Source organism: Asterias amurensis, chromosome 3 (genome assembly GCF_032118995.1).
Source record: "Asterias amurensis chromosome 3, ASM3211899v1".
NCBI classification, from domain to species: Eukaryota; Metazoa; Echinodermata; class Asteroidea; order Forcipulatida; family Asteriidae; genus Asterias; species Asterias amurensis.
In genome coordinates this window covers 10,317,661-10,334,979 of record NC_092650.1, presented here as the reverse complement: position 1 = coordinate 10,334,979, position 17,319 = coordinate 10,317,661, and the positions used below count along the sequence as shown (strand labels likewise).

General features: G+C 36.7%; 1 protein-coding gene across 1 annotated transcript; it reads left to right on the top strand.

Annotated features, from left to right (window-relative positions):
* On the top strand, positions 1–12,810 carry LOC139934450 (uncharacterized). Its single transcript, XM_071928693.1, has 7 exons — positions 1–300; positions 2,280–2,437; positions 8,777–8,949; positions 10,537–10,706; positions 11,343–11,451; positions 11,996–12,110; positions 12,632–12,810. The coding sequence occupies exons 5-7, from the start codon at positions 11,437–11,439 to the stop codon at positions 12,808–12,810; spliced, it is 309 nt and encodes a 102-aa protein (XP_071784794.1). The 5' UTR covers positions 1–300; positions 2,280–2,437; positions 8,777–8,949; positions 10,537–10,706; positions 11,343–11,436.
* Positions 12,811–17,319: the final 4,509 nt, after the last annotated feature.

Genomic DNA, 17,319 nt, shown 5'->3' with positions numbered 1-17,319 from the left:
GCAAGGGCAAGTTGCGTACATTCAAGCAGACTTTCTTCCAAAGATCATGGTCCATGAAATTTTAGAGTGTGTCATATTTTGTCTTATGAGCGATATGTCAAGAAGGAGGTTTCAACTTCAATCTAGAAAGAAATCTTCAAGTAGGCCTACTTATCCTACAGTTATTTTTTCCAATGAGCGATATGTCAAGATACAAGTATTTAAGCATGGAGTAAGCAAGAAATCTTCAATGTGTTGTTTTTGTCTTATGAGCGATTGTTTCAAGAAAGAAATGTTCAAGCAAGAAATTTTCAAATACAGGTATGTTGTCTATTGGGAGATTTGGCTTTGTCAAGATACCCAGGTGTTTAAGCAAGAAATCTTCATTGTTCAAATTGAATTGTGTTTTGTTGTCTTGCCCAAGCAAATGAAATGTAGTGAGCGACTTAAGAAACCAAGGTGAAAGTGTTCAACTAATTAGAAGTTCAATGTGCTAGGCCTGTATGTTAATTTTTTTATTTTACCCACGCACCGATGTGTGTAAGCTCTGTATACTGAGTTTGTCAGTACTTTTTCCCGAGCCCCATGACAAAATATCAAAGGCATATTATTATTACTATTAACAGTATTTTTGACCACAAATCTGAAAAATTTTCCAAACTGACAGAAATTATTATTTTTTTTACCAAAAACTCAAACGTACAAAATTCTCAATAGATCTCATACGTTCTGTCATAACACGCAGGTCTTTTTGGCTTACAACTTCCTCTTATCAGCGAGTCAACCTTTAAGAGATGAGCACTCTCTCTGTTTCATTGGAAACATTTTCAATGTTGGAGAATTTCGTCAGGGAACTCTCAATAGCAGGCATTCTCGGCATTTTGTGGTAAAGGAGATTTTCGGTAAAATGTTTGTTCACCCTTTCACTCATCAAAACTGTTTCACAACAATAACATTTAGATGACTCGGGACAATGTGGGAACTGAAATGTGAAATTATATTGGCCAAGAAGTATTGTGTACTAGATACAAGGTTGAAATACTAGCCCCGTAAACTTAAGACTGTTACACTTGCAATTTAATTGTACCAACATTTAAGACAATCTGTATTAAATACACTGGACACTATAGGTAATTGTCAAAGACCAGTCTTCTCACTTGGTGTATCCAATTCTTCCTCCATGGTGTATTTCAACATATGCACAAAATAACAAACCTGTAAAAATTAGAACTCAATTGGTCATCGAAATTGCCATATAATGAAAGAAAAAACACCCTTGTCACACGAAGTTGTGTGCTTTCATGTGCTTGATTTTGAGACCTCAAATTCTAAAGCTGATGTCTCGAAATCAAATTCGTGGAAAATAACTTCTTTCTCGAAAACCACTTAACTTCACATGAAGCCGTTTCTCACAATGATTTATTATATCAACCTCTCCCCATTACTTGTTACCAAGTAAGTTTTTATGCTAATCATTATTTTGAGTAATTACCAATAGTGTCCACCACCTTTAACGAAATCTTACACATTCAACTCACTTTTTAGATGTCGTACCTACTTCCTGATTGCATTATTTAAATGTACAGGGAATAATTCATCCTTTAAAAAACCTTTGGTGGGGAATTTGATCTTTCATACATAAATCATTGGTTTTTAAATAGGGGAATCACTGTGTGGTGAAGCGGTTTTCAACTGGTGGTTTAATCCCAACAAGGCCTGGCTCTTGATAATTTTACCAAGAGGAAGTCAAGGTAAATTATCAAGAACCAGGCCTCGGCGGGTTTAAACCACTAGGTGAAAACCGATTCAACACACTTTGATTCCCATTCATGAATACTGTTTCGGTCAAAAACATGAACAATTCTTTGTAAAAAAGTAAAATAAATGTAAATTGTTTAATTGTTCAATGATTTCCTTCAACACAACACCCCTCCAGCTATGAAATGGTAAAGCTCTTCGCCGCCCTCGGGTTAGCAACTCCTTATAAGGGAATGCTGTGCGCGTTGCGTGTATTGTGTAATGTGGCATAACTGTTTCAGCTGTTGCTCTCGACTAATAGGCATGACAAAACTGTCTTATAAGAACAGGTGCAAGCTCGCGTGTCTCGCCCATGTTTCAACACTTTTTACTGGTCATAAACAAAGGTTTATACACACCCACGTGACGCGCTCTCCACCAATAGGAATAGCGAAACTGCCTGAGGTATTTATGAATAATGCTTGGTTGACTTAGAAAGGTTGGAATTTATTCCAAACTGTTTTAATAACACTGTGTTAGGTCATTTTCCCTCCAAATTGCAGCTAAAAGCTGAACAAGACAGTTGCAGCCTCTACACCCTACGCCTCTTCTTCCCGCCCTGAAATCTTACCTGCACCATTCTTCTTGTACTACTTGCTGTTCTCCACAGTCCAAGAGTGGCTGCGCCTCAGATGATGCATGCACACCCTATAGGCCTAAGGTAATCCATGTTTACTGTTTGCTTGCTCTGCTAGTATCCTTGATTATATGGGCACATGTAATAACTCTCTCTCCCCATAAAAAGCACAAGTCTTTGCAAACACTTTCAACAATGTCAACCAATGGGACAACACCTGGTTGATTTTGTCTTTCAACATTTAACTGGACCTAATGGAGAGGGAGTTTCATTGAGAACGATTTACTCAGTCCGCACTAATGAAATGTTTTCAGTATTTTGTTCTGTATGCCTATGATATGAAACCATAAAATCACTGAAAATTGTTTGACCCCCAAATCTGAATACTTGACCCATGCAGGCGCCACAGATTTTTGGGGATTTTGACCAAAACACCCAAACTCAAAAAATCTTCAATTAATCTCAAACTTTTGCTGATGTACTAAATCTGCACCGATGAATTGTCTTCAGTAGTCTGTTCTGTATCATTTGGTAGCATACAATTGTTCACCCCAAATCTGAAAATTCGACCCGTGCCAGCATCACAGTTTTTTGGGGAACTTTGTCCATACCCGGGTATGGTCGACTTTTTTTCATTTCAGACCAAAAATCCAAACTCACAAAATTCTCTTGAAGTCTAATAAGTTTGGTTGTTTACCCAGTCTCTAAAATCATCGGAAATTGTGTGATCCCAAAATGAAAATTGTGTCCATACCCGGGTATGGTCGACTTTTTTCATTTCGGACCAAAAGTCCAAACTCACAAAATTCTCTTGAAATCTAAGTATTTTGGTTGTTTAGCCAGTCTCAACTGATAAAATGTCTTCAGTAGTCCGTTCTGTATCATTTGGAACCATAAAATCATCGGAAATTTTTGGACTCCAAATCTGAAAATTTTGTCCACACCCAGGTATGGTCGACTTTTGTCATTTCGGACCAAAAATCCAAACTCACAAAATTCTCTATAAATCTAATAATTTTGGTTTTTTACCCAGTCTCAACTGATAAAATGTCTGCAGTATTCCGTTCTGTACCATTTTGAACCATACAATCATCGGAAATTGTTTGACCCCAAAACGAAAATTTTGTCCATACCCAGGTGTGGTCGACTTTTTTCATTTCGGACCAAAAATCCAAACTCACAAAATTCTCTTGAAATCTAATAATTTGGGTGATTTAGCCAGTCTCAACTGATAAAATGTCTTCAGTAGTCCGTTCTGTATCATTGGGAACCATAAAATCATCAGAAATTTTTGGACTCCAAATCTAAAAATTTTGTCCATACCCGGGTATGGTCGACTTTTTTCATTTCGGACCAAAAATCCAAACTCACAAATTTCTTTATAAATTTACTAATTGTGGTTGTTTAGCCAGTTTCAACTGATAAAATGTCTTCAGTAGTCCGTTCTGTATCATTGGGAACCATACAATCATCGGAAATTGTTTGGCCAAAACGAAAATTTTGTCCATACCCGGGTATGGTCGACTTTTTTCATTTCGGACCAAAAATCCAAACTCACAAAATTCTCTTGAAGTCTAATAATTTTGGTTGTTTAGTCAGTCTCAACTGATAAAATGTGTTCAGTAGTCCATTCTGTATCATTTAGAACCATAAGATCATCGGAATTGTTTGACCCCAAATCTGAAAATTTTGTCCATACCCGGGTATGGTCGACTTTTGTCATTTCGGACCAAAAATCCAAACTCACAAAATTCTCTATAAATCTAATAATTTTGGTTTTTTACCCAGTCTCAACTGATAAAATGTCTGCAGTATTCCGTTCTGTACCATTTTGAACCATACAATCATCGGAAATTGTTTGACCCCAAAACGAAAATTTTGTCCATACCCAGGTGTGGTCGACTTTTTTCATTTCGGACCAAAAATCCAAACTCACAAAATTCTCTTGAAATCTAATAATTTGGGTGATTTAGCCAGTCTCAACTGATAAAATGTCTTCAGTAGTCCGTTCTGTATCATTGGGAACCATAAAATCATCAGAAATTTTTGGACTCCAAATCTAAAAATTTTGTCCATACCCGGGTATGGGTGACTTTTTTCATTTCGGACCAAAAATCCAAACTCACAAATTTCTTTATAAATTTACTAATTGTGGTTGTTTAGCCAGTTTCAACTGATAAAATGTCTTCAGTAGTCCGTTCTGTATCATTGGGAACCATAAAATCATCGGAAATTGTTTGGCCAAAACGAAAATTTTGTCCATACCCGGGTATGGTCGACTTTTTTCATTTCGGACCAAAAATCCAAACTCACAAAATTCTCTTGAAGTCTAATAATTTTGGTTGTTTAGTCAGTCTCAACTGATAAAATGTGTTCAGTAGTCCATTCTGTATCATTTAGAACCATAAGATCATCGGAATTGTTTGACCCCAAATCTGAAAATTTTGTCCATACCCGGGTATGGTCGACTTTTTTCATTTGGGACCAAAAATCTAAACTCACAAATTTCTCTATAAATCTAATAATTTTGGTTTGTTACCCAGACTCCACTTGTAAAATGTCTGCAGTAGTCCGTTCTGTACCATTTTGAACCATACAGTCATCGGAAATTGTTTGACCCCCAAACGAAAATTTTGTCCATACCCAGGTGTGGTCGACTTTTTTCATTTCGGACCAAAAATCCAAACTCACAAAATTCTCTTGAAATCTAATAAGTTTGGTGATTTAGCCAGTCTCAACTGATAAAATGTCTGCAGTAGTCCGTTCTGTACCATTTTGAACCATACAATCATCGGAAATTGTTTGACCCCAAAACGAAAATTTTGTCCATACCCAGGTATGGTCGATTTGTTTTTTATTTTGGACCAAAAATCCAAACTTACAAATTTCTCTAAAAATCTAATAATTTTGGTTTGTTACCCAGACTCCACTTGTAAAATGTCTTCAGTAGTGTGGCTGTATCATTTGAAACCATAAAATTCTCGAATTTTTTTAAAACCTAAGTCTGAAAATGTTGACAATACCGGCATGGTTCGATTTTTTCATTTCGGACCGGAATTAAACGCCCTCGTTCGCCATTATTTTAAAAGCATAAGTGCACATTGCATATGCAGTTGTGTCTGACCCGTTTAAAACCGTCCATGTAGTAAATTAAAACGCCTTTGGTCAACGGAGCACATTCACCGTTATTTTACAAGCATAAGTGCATGTCAAGAATAACATGGGAAATGTTCGGATATTCGCTGCAATCATAAAACACGTGAATATTCATGCTGCATAGGTTCAGTGAGCTCGCTTACAGGTGCACGTACATGTACAGTCATGTACCCCTTCGCATAGAGCCCGACAGTTTGCATATGCAAAAGTGTCCAGAGCATAAAGTTTTGTATGGCGGACACAATCGCATCTGCTACCGGCATGGGCAAATTTTCAGATTTGTGATCAAACAATTTTTGGTGATTTTATGGTTTCAAATGATACAGAGTGCACTACTAAAAGACATGTCATCAGTGCTGACTAATAGTAAATCAACCAGAGTTTGAAATATAATGAGAATATTGTGAAATTGAGTTTTTAGTCAAAAATCTGAAAAATGTGCCAAGCCTGTGTCGCATGCAATTATGTCCTTTATGCAATATCCAGAGGGTTTTGCATATGCAATCTTGTCCGCCCGGACGCTGCTGCATTATGCAATTGTGTCTGCCCTGACACATTTGCATATGCAGGTGTGTCCACCCCGTTTTAAACCTTCCATGCAGTAAGCTTAAATGCCCTTGGTCAACGGAACACGTTCGCCATTATTTTACAAGCATAAGTGCATGCTGTCATGAATGACATGGGAAATGTTGGATATTCGCTGCAATCATAAAATACGTGAATATTCATAATACGTAGGTTCAGTGCATGCAAGCTCGCTTACGGGCGCACATACATGTACAGTCATGTACATGTCCGCTGGACGTTTTTGCGTAGCTAGCCCTGGAAAGTTTGCATATGCACTATGTGTACTCTATCATTTGAAACCGTAAAATCACCGAAAATTGCTTGATCTCAAAACTGAAAATTTGCCCTTGATAGCAGATGCAATTGTGTCCGCCATGCAAAACTTTCCGCTCCAGACAATTTTGCATATGCAAACCGGGGCTATGCAAAAAACCTGTAAGCGAGCACGTGCATGTACTGAACTTACGTATGCAGCATGAATATTCACGTATTTTATGATTGCACCGAATACCAACAGCCGAACATTTCCCATTTCATTCATGACACACACTTTTGCTTGTAAAAAAATGCCAAACGTGTTCCGTCGACCAAGGGCGTTTAATTTACTGCATGGATGGTTTTGCACTGGGCGGGCACAACTGCACATGCAAATGTGTCCGCAAATGTGTCCGGACAGACACAATTGCATTATGCAGCAGTGTCCGAGCGGACACAATTGCATTGTGCAGCAGCGTCCGGGCGGACACAATTGCTTATGCAAAAGTGTCTGGCGAACATTATCGCATAATCGCATATGCGATAATGTCTGCTGGATAATATTGCATAGAGGACACAATTGCATGCGACACCGGCTCGGCACATTTTTCAGATTTTTGACTAGAAACTCGACTTCAAAAAGTTCTCGTTCGGCAAACTTTTCAGATTTAGGGTGAAAAATGTTCACATGATTTTATGGTTCCCAATGATACAGAACGGACTACTGAAGACATTTTATCAGTTGAGACTGACTAAACAACCAAAATTGTTAGACTTCAAGAGAATTTTGTGAGTTTGGATTTTAGGTCCGAAATGAAAAAATCGAACCATGCCGGTACGGTCAAAATTTTCAGATTTAGGGTGAAATTTTTTCGATAATTTTATGGTTCCAAATGATACAGCACGGACAACTGAAGACATTTTATCAGTTGAGACTGGCTAAACAACCAAAATTATTAGACTTCAAGAGAATTTTGTGAGTTTGGATTTTAGGTCCGAAATGAAAAAAATCGAACCATGCCGGTATGGTCAAAATTTTCAGATTTAGGGTGAAATTTTTTCCGATGATTTTATGGTTCCAAATGATTCAGCACGGACTACTGAAGATATTTTACATGTGGAGTCTGGGTATAAAACCAAAACTTTTAGATTTAAATAGAATTTTGTGAGTTTGGATTTTTGGTCCGAAATAAAAAATAATAGAACTATGTCGGTATGGTCAAAATTTTTCAGACTTGGGGTCAACAAATTTCCAATGATTTTATGGTTCCAAATAATAATACAGAACGGGCTACTGAAGACATTTTATCAGTTGAGACTGGCTAAACAACCAAAATGTGTAGATTCAAAGAAAATTTTGTGAGTTTGGATTGTAATGGAGAGCTGTTGTTAGTATACCATTGTGAGAAACGGAGCTCTGAATTAAGTAACGTGTAGTTTTCGAGAAAGAAGTAATTTTCCACGAAATTAATTGTGATACCTCGAGGTTTAGAACTTTAGGTCTCGAAATCAACCATAAACGCACACAACTTCATAGGACAAGGGTGTTTTTTCTTTCATTAATTTCATTTTCTTTTCACAACTTCGATGACCAATTGAGGTCAAATTTTCACAAGTTTGTAATTATTTTATGCATAATGTTGAGATACACCAGCTGTGAAGACTCGTCTTTGACAGTTACCAATAGTGTCCAGTGTCTTTAAGTTTACTGTCTTTACAAGTGAAAAACATCAAATCATTTCAATTAAATTAAATTAAATTAAAACAATTCTCTCCAAATATTTTGTGAAATTCTTTCGCGGCGTCGTATATTTATTCACGACAAGTCGCGAATATTTTCGCGACGTCGTATATTTACTCACGACAAGTCGCGAATATTTTCGCGACTAGTCGCGAATATTTTTTACGACGTCGTGAATAATTCTGCGACTAGTTGTGACTAAATCGCGACTAGTCGTAAATATTGTTTTCAGTAACTTGAGTGTGTATTACACGGCGCGCGTAGAGAGCCAAGCTATGACGATTGTAGCCACTCGGCTATGTGTATGGGGCCCATGTTTTATCCAGTAGAATTGTTATCGAAGTTCGAAAAAACAGAGTCTGATTTTCATCAATATTTCGGGGGTTTTCAAGGTTGAATTACTCCCAACCCAAATAATTCTGAATGCTAAAGGATTATTACTCTAAACGTTACTCTAACCCTAACTCACTTACAACACTTACAAGCACCGACTGACACTTGCGGATACCTACCGTGAAACCCCATACCAGACATTGAATGCAAAATCACCAACCAGTTTTTGTTTTTTTATTCAGTCCCTAAGCCATCAGAAAATCAAAAACCCACATACTGCATCTTAGCCCTCTGCATCATCCTGCCCTCGGATCTTTGGTCAACCCATGATGATTGTTTGTTTTCTCTTCATTTTCGATCTTTGTGCCTAGTGTTTGTTTTTGATGACATGATGGGTGCCGAGTGAGCTATTCAGATGCAGCATTGACATCCGGCATGAGGAGTGGATGGAAGAAGTTCAGGGAGCTGGCCCCATTTTTTAAATAAAAGGGGCCGTCCCTGAAGATGAAGGGCTAGGTATACACCACCTTCAACTGCTACCCAAGTATGTTCAATGATTAAAACCATCTTAAACACTTGTAAGAACTAATGGCTACTCTAATGGCATGCTTGTAGTAGGCCTGTAGGGATTGAGAGGTCTTTAAAACATCTGCCACACTGATGAGGCTACAGAGATGATTTTGTCATACATCAATTTCTGCAAAGCCATGATCATCCCAAAAAAGGTGTACACTTCTAACACTTGCCCCAGTTTTTCACTGCCTGTATCAATGGTCTTTGGATATTGGTCTGAAGGTATTTGTATCTTATATGGTCAACTCTGATATCCAAAATGCCCAAACAAGTTGCTATGAACAATTATTGACCATGGCCCTTTGTTATTGCTATGAAGTGTTTTGAGCAGATTATTAAATGTATGTATTTGTCACAAACCACAGATCGATCCATCAGTTTTCTTATAGAGCAAAACAAGGTGTAGGAGATGCTGTCTTTACTTTACTACACAAAAAATGCTCATCTTGAAACAATACAGCGACTTACGCTAGAGTTTCTTTTTGGATCTGTCATCCACAATTAATATAGGCTAAATTGTTGATGGATCAAATGCATAGCGTGGATGTAAACCCTATTAGTTGTGGATTTATAACAATAACAATAATAACAAAACATTCCCCAAATCGCTTAACAGCTAAATATAAAAGCTATAAGAAAACAAAACTGAAAGTAAATTTCTGAATTAAAACCCACAATAAAATTATATAAAATAGGCAAGTCCAGCTGTTACCTTAGTTAAACCATTAAAAAAAATACAAACTACAAAAGGATTCCAAATATTCTGTAAAACTATAGTAGTTAAAAATTTAAAAGTTAAAAGCGAAAAAGATTAGGGATTTGTTTAACTGTTCGATAGAAGAGCGTTTGTCGCAGTAATGTTTACATTTTTGGGGTGTAACAAAGAAAAATTTACAAACCAATGACCTGTGCAGTACAGTGGTTTGTCTCATACCATCATAAAAATCATTATCAAATCTGCTAGTTTGAGATCAATCTGCCATCTGGGTCAAGATAAAATTGTGAAAAACCAATGACACACTCTGCATGATATCGACTACCAACCAAAACTTCATAAAATGCTCACTTTGCGGAAATTGTTTTTTATTTTAAATTTACTCATCAATATGACGCTTCAGACAGGAGCACTCTGTATAGCATAACTTGCAAGTTCCTTAAATGCAATAAGTCTCATTCGACTCTCATGATAATTTTGTTTATGTTTTCTGCCATTGCATCAATGCCACAATGCCACTGATTACCTAATGTACCATTTTGTGGGTAAAACTCCATGTCAATATCAGTTACGGTAGCCGTGTTCTTTTTTGTCTTGCCTAAAAAAGACGCACGATACTGCACAATCTTTGAGGTATCCATGGTACCACATTGATTCCCAAAATTGCAACAAAGATTTTTCATCATGTACTCTTTATTTTACTTATCAAGAAAGAAAACCTGAAGGGAAACTGACTTGGTAGATCTTAAACAACTTAGGTTTGAACAAGGAAAAGTTTACTGGAGCGGCCCGCTTCAGTACATTTTTCTTTGTTCAAGCCCCATTGCTTTATTTTACTTACAGGAATCGTGGACAGTTAAACAATCAAAGATGTGCGAGAAGATTTGCGAAAAGATGGGCAGGGAGGCAGCCCAGCAAGGCCTAGTGCACAGGATGTTCAAGTGCCTTCTGATGCCAAGAAGCTTTTCTGTAGTGAAACCCTTTCAATCATCACGCAAGACACACATGGCAATGTACACTCAAGTTTTTTTTCTCTTCTAGATTTAATTAAGTTGAACAGTTTTCATTAAAATGACCTAGTTGTGGCACATTGAAGCCAACTTTGTGCGGCTGCCTTCTACACAAGTTTGGCAAGTCATTGGTGTCTTTAGGTATGCATGAATTTAATCAGCATTATGGAAAAAGCTTATTGCCTTCATGGAAGAAGTCGTTCCCAGTGGTGTATATTTTCACTGTGCAACTATTTCCCAGAATACCTAATTCTTGGTCTTAACCCCTGGAACTTTGAGTTTGAAACATCCTATAATGGATAGCTGGCGTGCTAGGCTTAAATTTTTTAGCAGCACTGATTTCAGTCCTTTTTGCTTTCCATTGTTGACAACTTGAAGCCGCAATGCAAGCTGCCTCAATGTTTTGTGCAAGGGGAACGTCAACACCAAAACCTCATGTATTATGTGCCCATTTGTACTCTTGGATGTAGAGAAGAAGTGTATGTAACAGTGCATGTCATCTCACAGTCTTTGATTTCACACGTAGTGCATAATGAGAAAGGTATTAAAGCCAATCTGAATTTCATAACATATTTCTATCGATGTTGAAACTGGTTCGTGTAATTTTCTAAATTCTGAATGTTGGTGTTTTCTTTGCAGGTCTACAAGAGACATGACCTGAAAAGCTCATAGTTGAATGAGAAGATGGAAAACCTCTTCAAATGTTTAGGTTCTGCTCAGATTTTGTTTGGCGATGAGGGATGTTCAGGTAATACTGATTTGAATTATCATTGACAACAATGACCAATGGTCCATGTATAAAAAAATACATTTATAACAGGACTGAAGAATGATCCATATCGATATATAGTCGATATAAATTGTGTTTTTTCCTTCTTTTTTAGAGAACAATATATTTTACTCCACAAATAATACGAACAACAGTTACATATTATAGATAGCCTTTGATTTGGACCCTTTGCGTTTTGTATGTGTAAATGTAGACTGAGGTAGCTTCAAGATGATATACAAGTAGGGGGTATGAGAAATCAATGGCACATGTGCAATTACCAAACCACATAATAAATGAAAATCTTTTTGAAAAACAGAGGGGTTTGATCTTAATAGAACAAAAGCCACACTCCTGTCAGCAAAAAAAAGAATAATAAAAAATTCCACCCTTCTACATGGAAGAGCGTATTAACAGTTCATACTGTTGTAAATCTGTTCTGGTGGCTGTTATCCTTGCTCATCACAGAAATCTTTTAAAAATCCAGGTCAGTTAAGTTGATGTTCAAATATTTTATTTGCAGATATGGTTAAACAGAGTGAGATATATCTTCAAGTTTGATGGGAAATCAAGCATCATCATTATTTGTGTCATGGTCGGTTCTGCACTTAAGCTTGCAAGAAGAAGATTGGAATCAGGTCAGTGCATTGTATCAATGAGAATGGGTCATTTTTGTTGTTTATGCATAATTTACATGATGTTGTTAAATGGACAATGCAATCGCCACAGAAAACATAATATCAAAGATATCATGAGAGGCGTTATTTGGAGATGATGGAATCTCCTTTTGTGTGTATGTTGGTGAAGATAGAGACTATACATTCGTCAGAACCCCTGAAGAATGTGCCTATGAATATCATGAGAGGCGTTGTTTGCCAATATTAGTTATGGTAGCCTTGTTCTTTTTGTCTTGCCTTAAAAGGCGCACAATATGGCACAATCTTTAGGGAATCCATGTACCACATTGATTCCCAAAATTGCAACAAAGATTTTTCATCATGTACTCCTTACTTTACTTATCAAGTAGGAAAACCTGAAGGGAAACTGACTTATGGTAGATCTTAAACAACTTAGGTTTGAACAAGGAAATGTTTACTAGAGCGGCCGACCTCAGAACAATTTTCTCTGTTCAAACCCCATTGCTTTACTTTACTTGCAGCAATCATTGAGAATGAGACATTTATAAGATGTGCGAGAAGATTTGCGACAAGATGTGCAGGGAGGCAGCCCAGCAGGCCTGATGGAAACACTGTTGAAGAGATTCGAGCCCTTAAAGAACCTTTTGATGCCAAGAAGCTTTTTTGTAGACACACAAGTTGCAGTCCTTTGAAAATTTAGGTAAACACAATTTAAGTTTTCTTGTACGTTCCAGGTTGTGTATGATTTTACTGTCTTTGTTTTTTAGAGAACTAAGGCCTTGTGTACTATCAAATTTTGCCTAAAATGTTTGAAAGGGTAAACTGTAAAACTTTGCTCTTAAAAATTACAGTAATTTACTGTCAGCTGAGTTGCCAGTAAGTAACTGTGATTTTTACCGGCATTAGGGGCGAATTCAAAATTAAACAATCGGTAACTCGGGGTAAATCTTCATTTTCCCCCGGGGTATTACGAGGCAAAAGGAAGTCGGACCATAATGAGCTAATTATCTACAGGTCAATGAACATCGCTCTTGGGGCCACAGAGAGCCCAGTTTACTTCTCTGATATCGCTGCCGGCAGCCCTTTGGTTTGGCAGAGGCTCATTTAATTCGTAATTGATACTGTTCAACAATAGATAAGTGGAGTTTGTGGTCCATTGGTTTCTTTAGAACCGATGAGTACCTGAATGGATCAGCAGACCATTTATTGGAGCAGCCAGGCAGCTGTCACTAATCCGATCATCCCTTGCTAAAGTAATCCCACACAAAAATCTTGCCTTTTGTTAAATTGCTCTTTGTATCCGCGGTCACCCAACCATGCCCAAGTTGACCCAGCATGTGCAGATGGATATTCATGACTCTATTGTTCGTATGCAAGGCTGTAAATACCCTGTATTACCTCGGGTGATTCTTAAAAAGCCCCCGAGTTACCGCTTGTTTAATTTTGAAATTGTCCCTTACTGTAAATAAAATTTAAAACAAATAAGTAAAAACAGAGTTTGGAGTTTTAACACATTTCTATTATAGCACAACTAGCCAACTTGACGTAAAGTGATTTGTGTGTAAACGGATTTTGTACAGTATGCAGTTCATTTAATTAGGCATATTGAAGAATATTGATGTAAACACAATGCTTACTGCATGGATGTTTTGTTCAAGCTAAATCACCCAGCAGGTGAACTATTTTACAAAGATGTAACAGAAATGAGACAAACTCAGCTTCTTTGTGTTACCTGTGATCATCACTTGTCTAATCCATACAACGAAATTAGTAAAGGATCTTTTTCAAGTACAAAAGATTTTGAAATTTTGAAAAGCTTTGTGTGTTGGGCGCAAAAGCTAATGTACGCCAAATTGAATTATGTGGAACACAATTGGCATAGCTATTATTAACAGCGCGTATTACACACCGACCGACGCGCAAAAAACGCAAATGAAACAGTGTCACACTGTCTATACCTGGTAAATTAAGTTGCTTTAAACATAAGGGCATTTATGAACGGGAATAAAAGAGTAGTGACTCCATATCTAAAGCGGACGTTTAAATCCTTGCAGGGTCGTTACGGTGCGATAAAGGCCCTCGCCTTCCGCTCAAGCCTTTATCACATGGCCACAACCCTGCCATTTTTAAACGTCCGTTTAAGAACTCGTCGCCTACTCTTTGATTCCCTTATTAATTTCATTGTGTATTCCAAATGTAGGGCAACAGATCTACGAATCATTGTATGTATTTGTTTTTCTTGTCCCAGTGCTAACTAAATTAACCATAATAATAATGTGGCCTTTGTGTACTTATCAAATTTGTACAAAGCTATTGGGTTAGTTACTAAAATTTGTACTTACCAAGGTTTGCCTGAAATTGTGTATTAGGTCTTGTGTACTGATAAGATTTTGCATTAAATTTGCCAGAAATTGTGTACAAGGCTATTGTACCTCAGCCTCCTTTACTAAAATTTAAACTTTGCCGAAAATGTTTGTACAGTGCTTTATACAGCCTTGTGTACTTATAAAACTTTGCCTGAAAAAGTGTTCAAATGTGCTACTTGTATAGCATTTGCTACAAAATGTGTAAAAGGCTTGTGTGTTTGGAAATGTGTTTAAAGCCATTATACACTTTCCGTACAGAAAAACACTTTGCTTGAAAATGTAAGAGCTAGTACTTACTAGACTGGTGCATATGTCTTGTGTAGTTGTCAAATGTTGCTTGAAAATGTTTACAAGGCCTCGTGTACTTTTTCTCCTAAAATTATCAAATTTTGCCTGAAACTGTATCTCAGGCCTATATAATAATAATAATATAGCCTTGTACAGTTGCCATATTTTGCCTGAACGTTATCAAACCTTGCCTGAATCTGACAAGGCTTAGGAAATGTGTGTTATCAAGTTTGGTTGACAATGTTTGTGTTGAAAACTATAGCCTTGTGTACAAATTCTGAACTATCACATTTTGCCTGAAAAGATGTACAGGCCTTGCATACTTACAAAAGTGTTGTTCTTAAACTAAAACTGTTGAACTATTGTGTACAAGACTGTAGCCTTGTGTAATAATTAAATTTTGCCTGAAATTATCAAATTTTGCCTGAAATTATCAAATTTTGCCTGAAAATAAGTACAAGACTATACGGTACACAAGGCTTGTGTACTTCCCTGTAGCATGTCAGTTACAATCTTGTCTGACTTAGAATAACTTTTACTCATTGATGCAGTCTGCTTACCGCAAATTCCATAGTACCGAAACTGCTCTGTTGAAAATTCAAAACGATTTGTTAATGGCTATGAATAGAAAACATGTTACCCTGTTGGTTTTATTACATTTAAGTGCTGCATTTGATACACTGGATCATGGTATTTTACTGAGTACACTTAAGTCTCGCTTTGGAATTGATGGTACAGCCCTTAACTGGTTTCGCTCATACCTTGATGGCAGATCACAAAGGGTTTCGATTAATGGTAAACTGTCTCATAATTATAATTATTTGCATGTAATGGTTTGTATCTACATGACAATAAAACTGAATTCTTGATCATAGGTACCCGTCAGCAACTATCGAAGGTTACACTGGATGGTATTCAGGTTGGGCAGTCAATTGTGTCACCTGTTTCCCTTGCCCGAAGTCTAGGTGCATGGTTTGATGCCAATATGTCAATGAAAACTCGCATTTCTAAAGTTTGTGGTAGTGCATTTTATTATTTGCATAACATTAAGCGCATAATAAATTTTTTGTCTAAGGAATGTACTGAAACACTCATTCATGTGTTTGTCTCTAATAGACTATATTACTGTAATAGTCTTTTTTTATGGCTTACCCAACACTAAGATTAAACAACTCCAGAGAGTGCAAAATGCTTGTGCCAGGCTGGTCTGTAATGCTTTCAAATATTGCCATATTTCTCCACTACTTATGGATTTACATTGGCTCCCTGTTCGGTTTAGAATTGAATTTAAAATTTGAATGATCACTTACAAAATTCTTCATATTTTAGCTCCTCAGTTTTTAATTAGGCTTGTTTCGATCAAACCCCTATCTCGCTGAGGCCTTCGCAGTTCTGATAATGGTATTTTTCTTAGTCACCCTGTTGGTTGTAGTAAGGCCGCTCTTGGGGACAAGGCCTTTGAATGTAGTGCTCCCCACCTCTGGAACAAACTCCCCCTCATACTAGGATCGCTGGCAGCCTCAATATTTTTAAATCGGTCCTTAAGACTTATCTTTTTAAAGAAGCTTTTTACTGATTGTGCATATAAATATATTGTTCCTTTACTAGTTTGTTTTTGGTCTATCTTATGTTTTGCAATTTGAACTCTTCGGATTGTCCTGTAAGGTTCTTGTATTTTCAGTTTGTTTGGATTGCTGTATATTTTCCTGTTGTTAAAAGTTATGTTATTATAAATACTTTGTTATGCGCTTGTGTACATTTTTTGGAATGGGCGCAATATAAATGAATAAATTATTATTAAAATTAGTATCAAATTTTGTTTGAAATTGTGTTCTTGTGTACAAGACTATAGCCTTGTGTACTCCCTAAATTCTGCCTAAAAACAAGTACAAGACTATGTCCTTGTGTGCTTATAAAATTTTGCCTGAAATGATCAAATTTTGCCTGAAATGATATAATTTTGCCTGAAATAGTGTAATCATAAATTTGTATCTGAAATTATCAAATTTTGTCTGAAATTATCAAATTTTGTCTGAAATAGTGTACAAGACTGTAGTCTTGTGTAATCATCAAATTTTGCATGAAATGATCAAATTTTGCCTGAAAATAACCACAAGACTATAGCCTAGTGTAATCATCAAATTTTGCCTGAAATTGTGTACTTGTGTACAAGACTATAGCTTTTTCGTACTCCCTAAATTCTGCCTAAAAACAAGTGCAAGACTATAACCTTGTGTACTGATCAAATTTTGCCTGAAATGATAACATTTTACCTGAAATTATAAAAATTTTCCTGAAATAGCATAATCATCATTTTTTTTTCTGAAATTATCAAATTTTGCCTGAACTAGTACACTGTAGCCTTGTGTAATCATCAAACTTTGCCTGAAATGATCAAATTTTGCCTGAAAATAAGTACAAGCCTATAGCCTTGTGTAATCATCAAATTTTGCCTGAAATTATCAAACTTATCCTGAAATAGTGTACAGGACTGTAGCCTTGTGTAATCATCACATTTTGCCTCAAATGATCAAATGTTGCCAGAAATTAAGTAC

Coding starts and splice junctions, on each gene's coding strand:
- LOC139934450 (XM_071928693.1), top strand. Junction 12,111..12,631: donor AAGAAGAAGATTGGAATCAG/GTCAGTGCATTG, acceptor CTTTACTTGCAG/CAATCATTGAGAATGAGACA.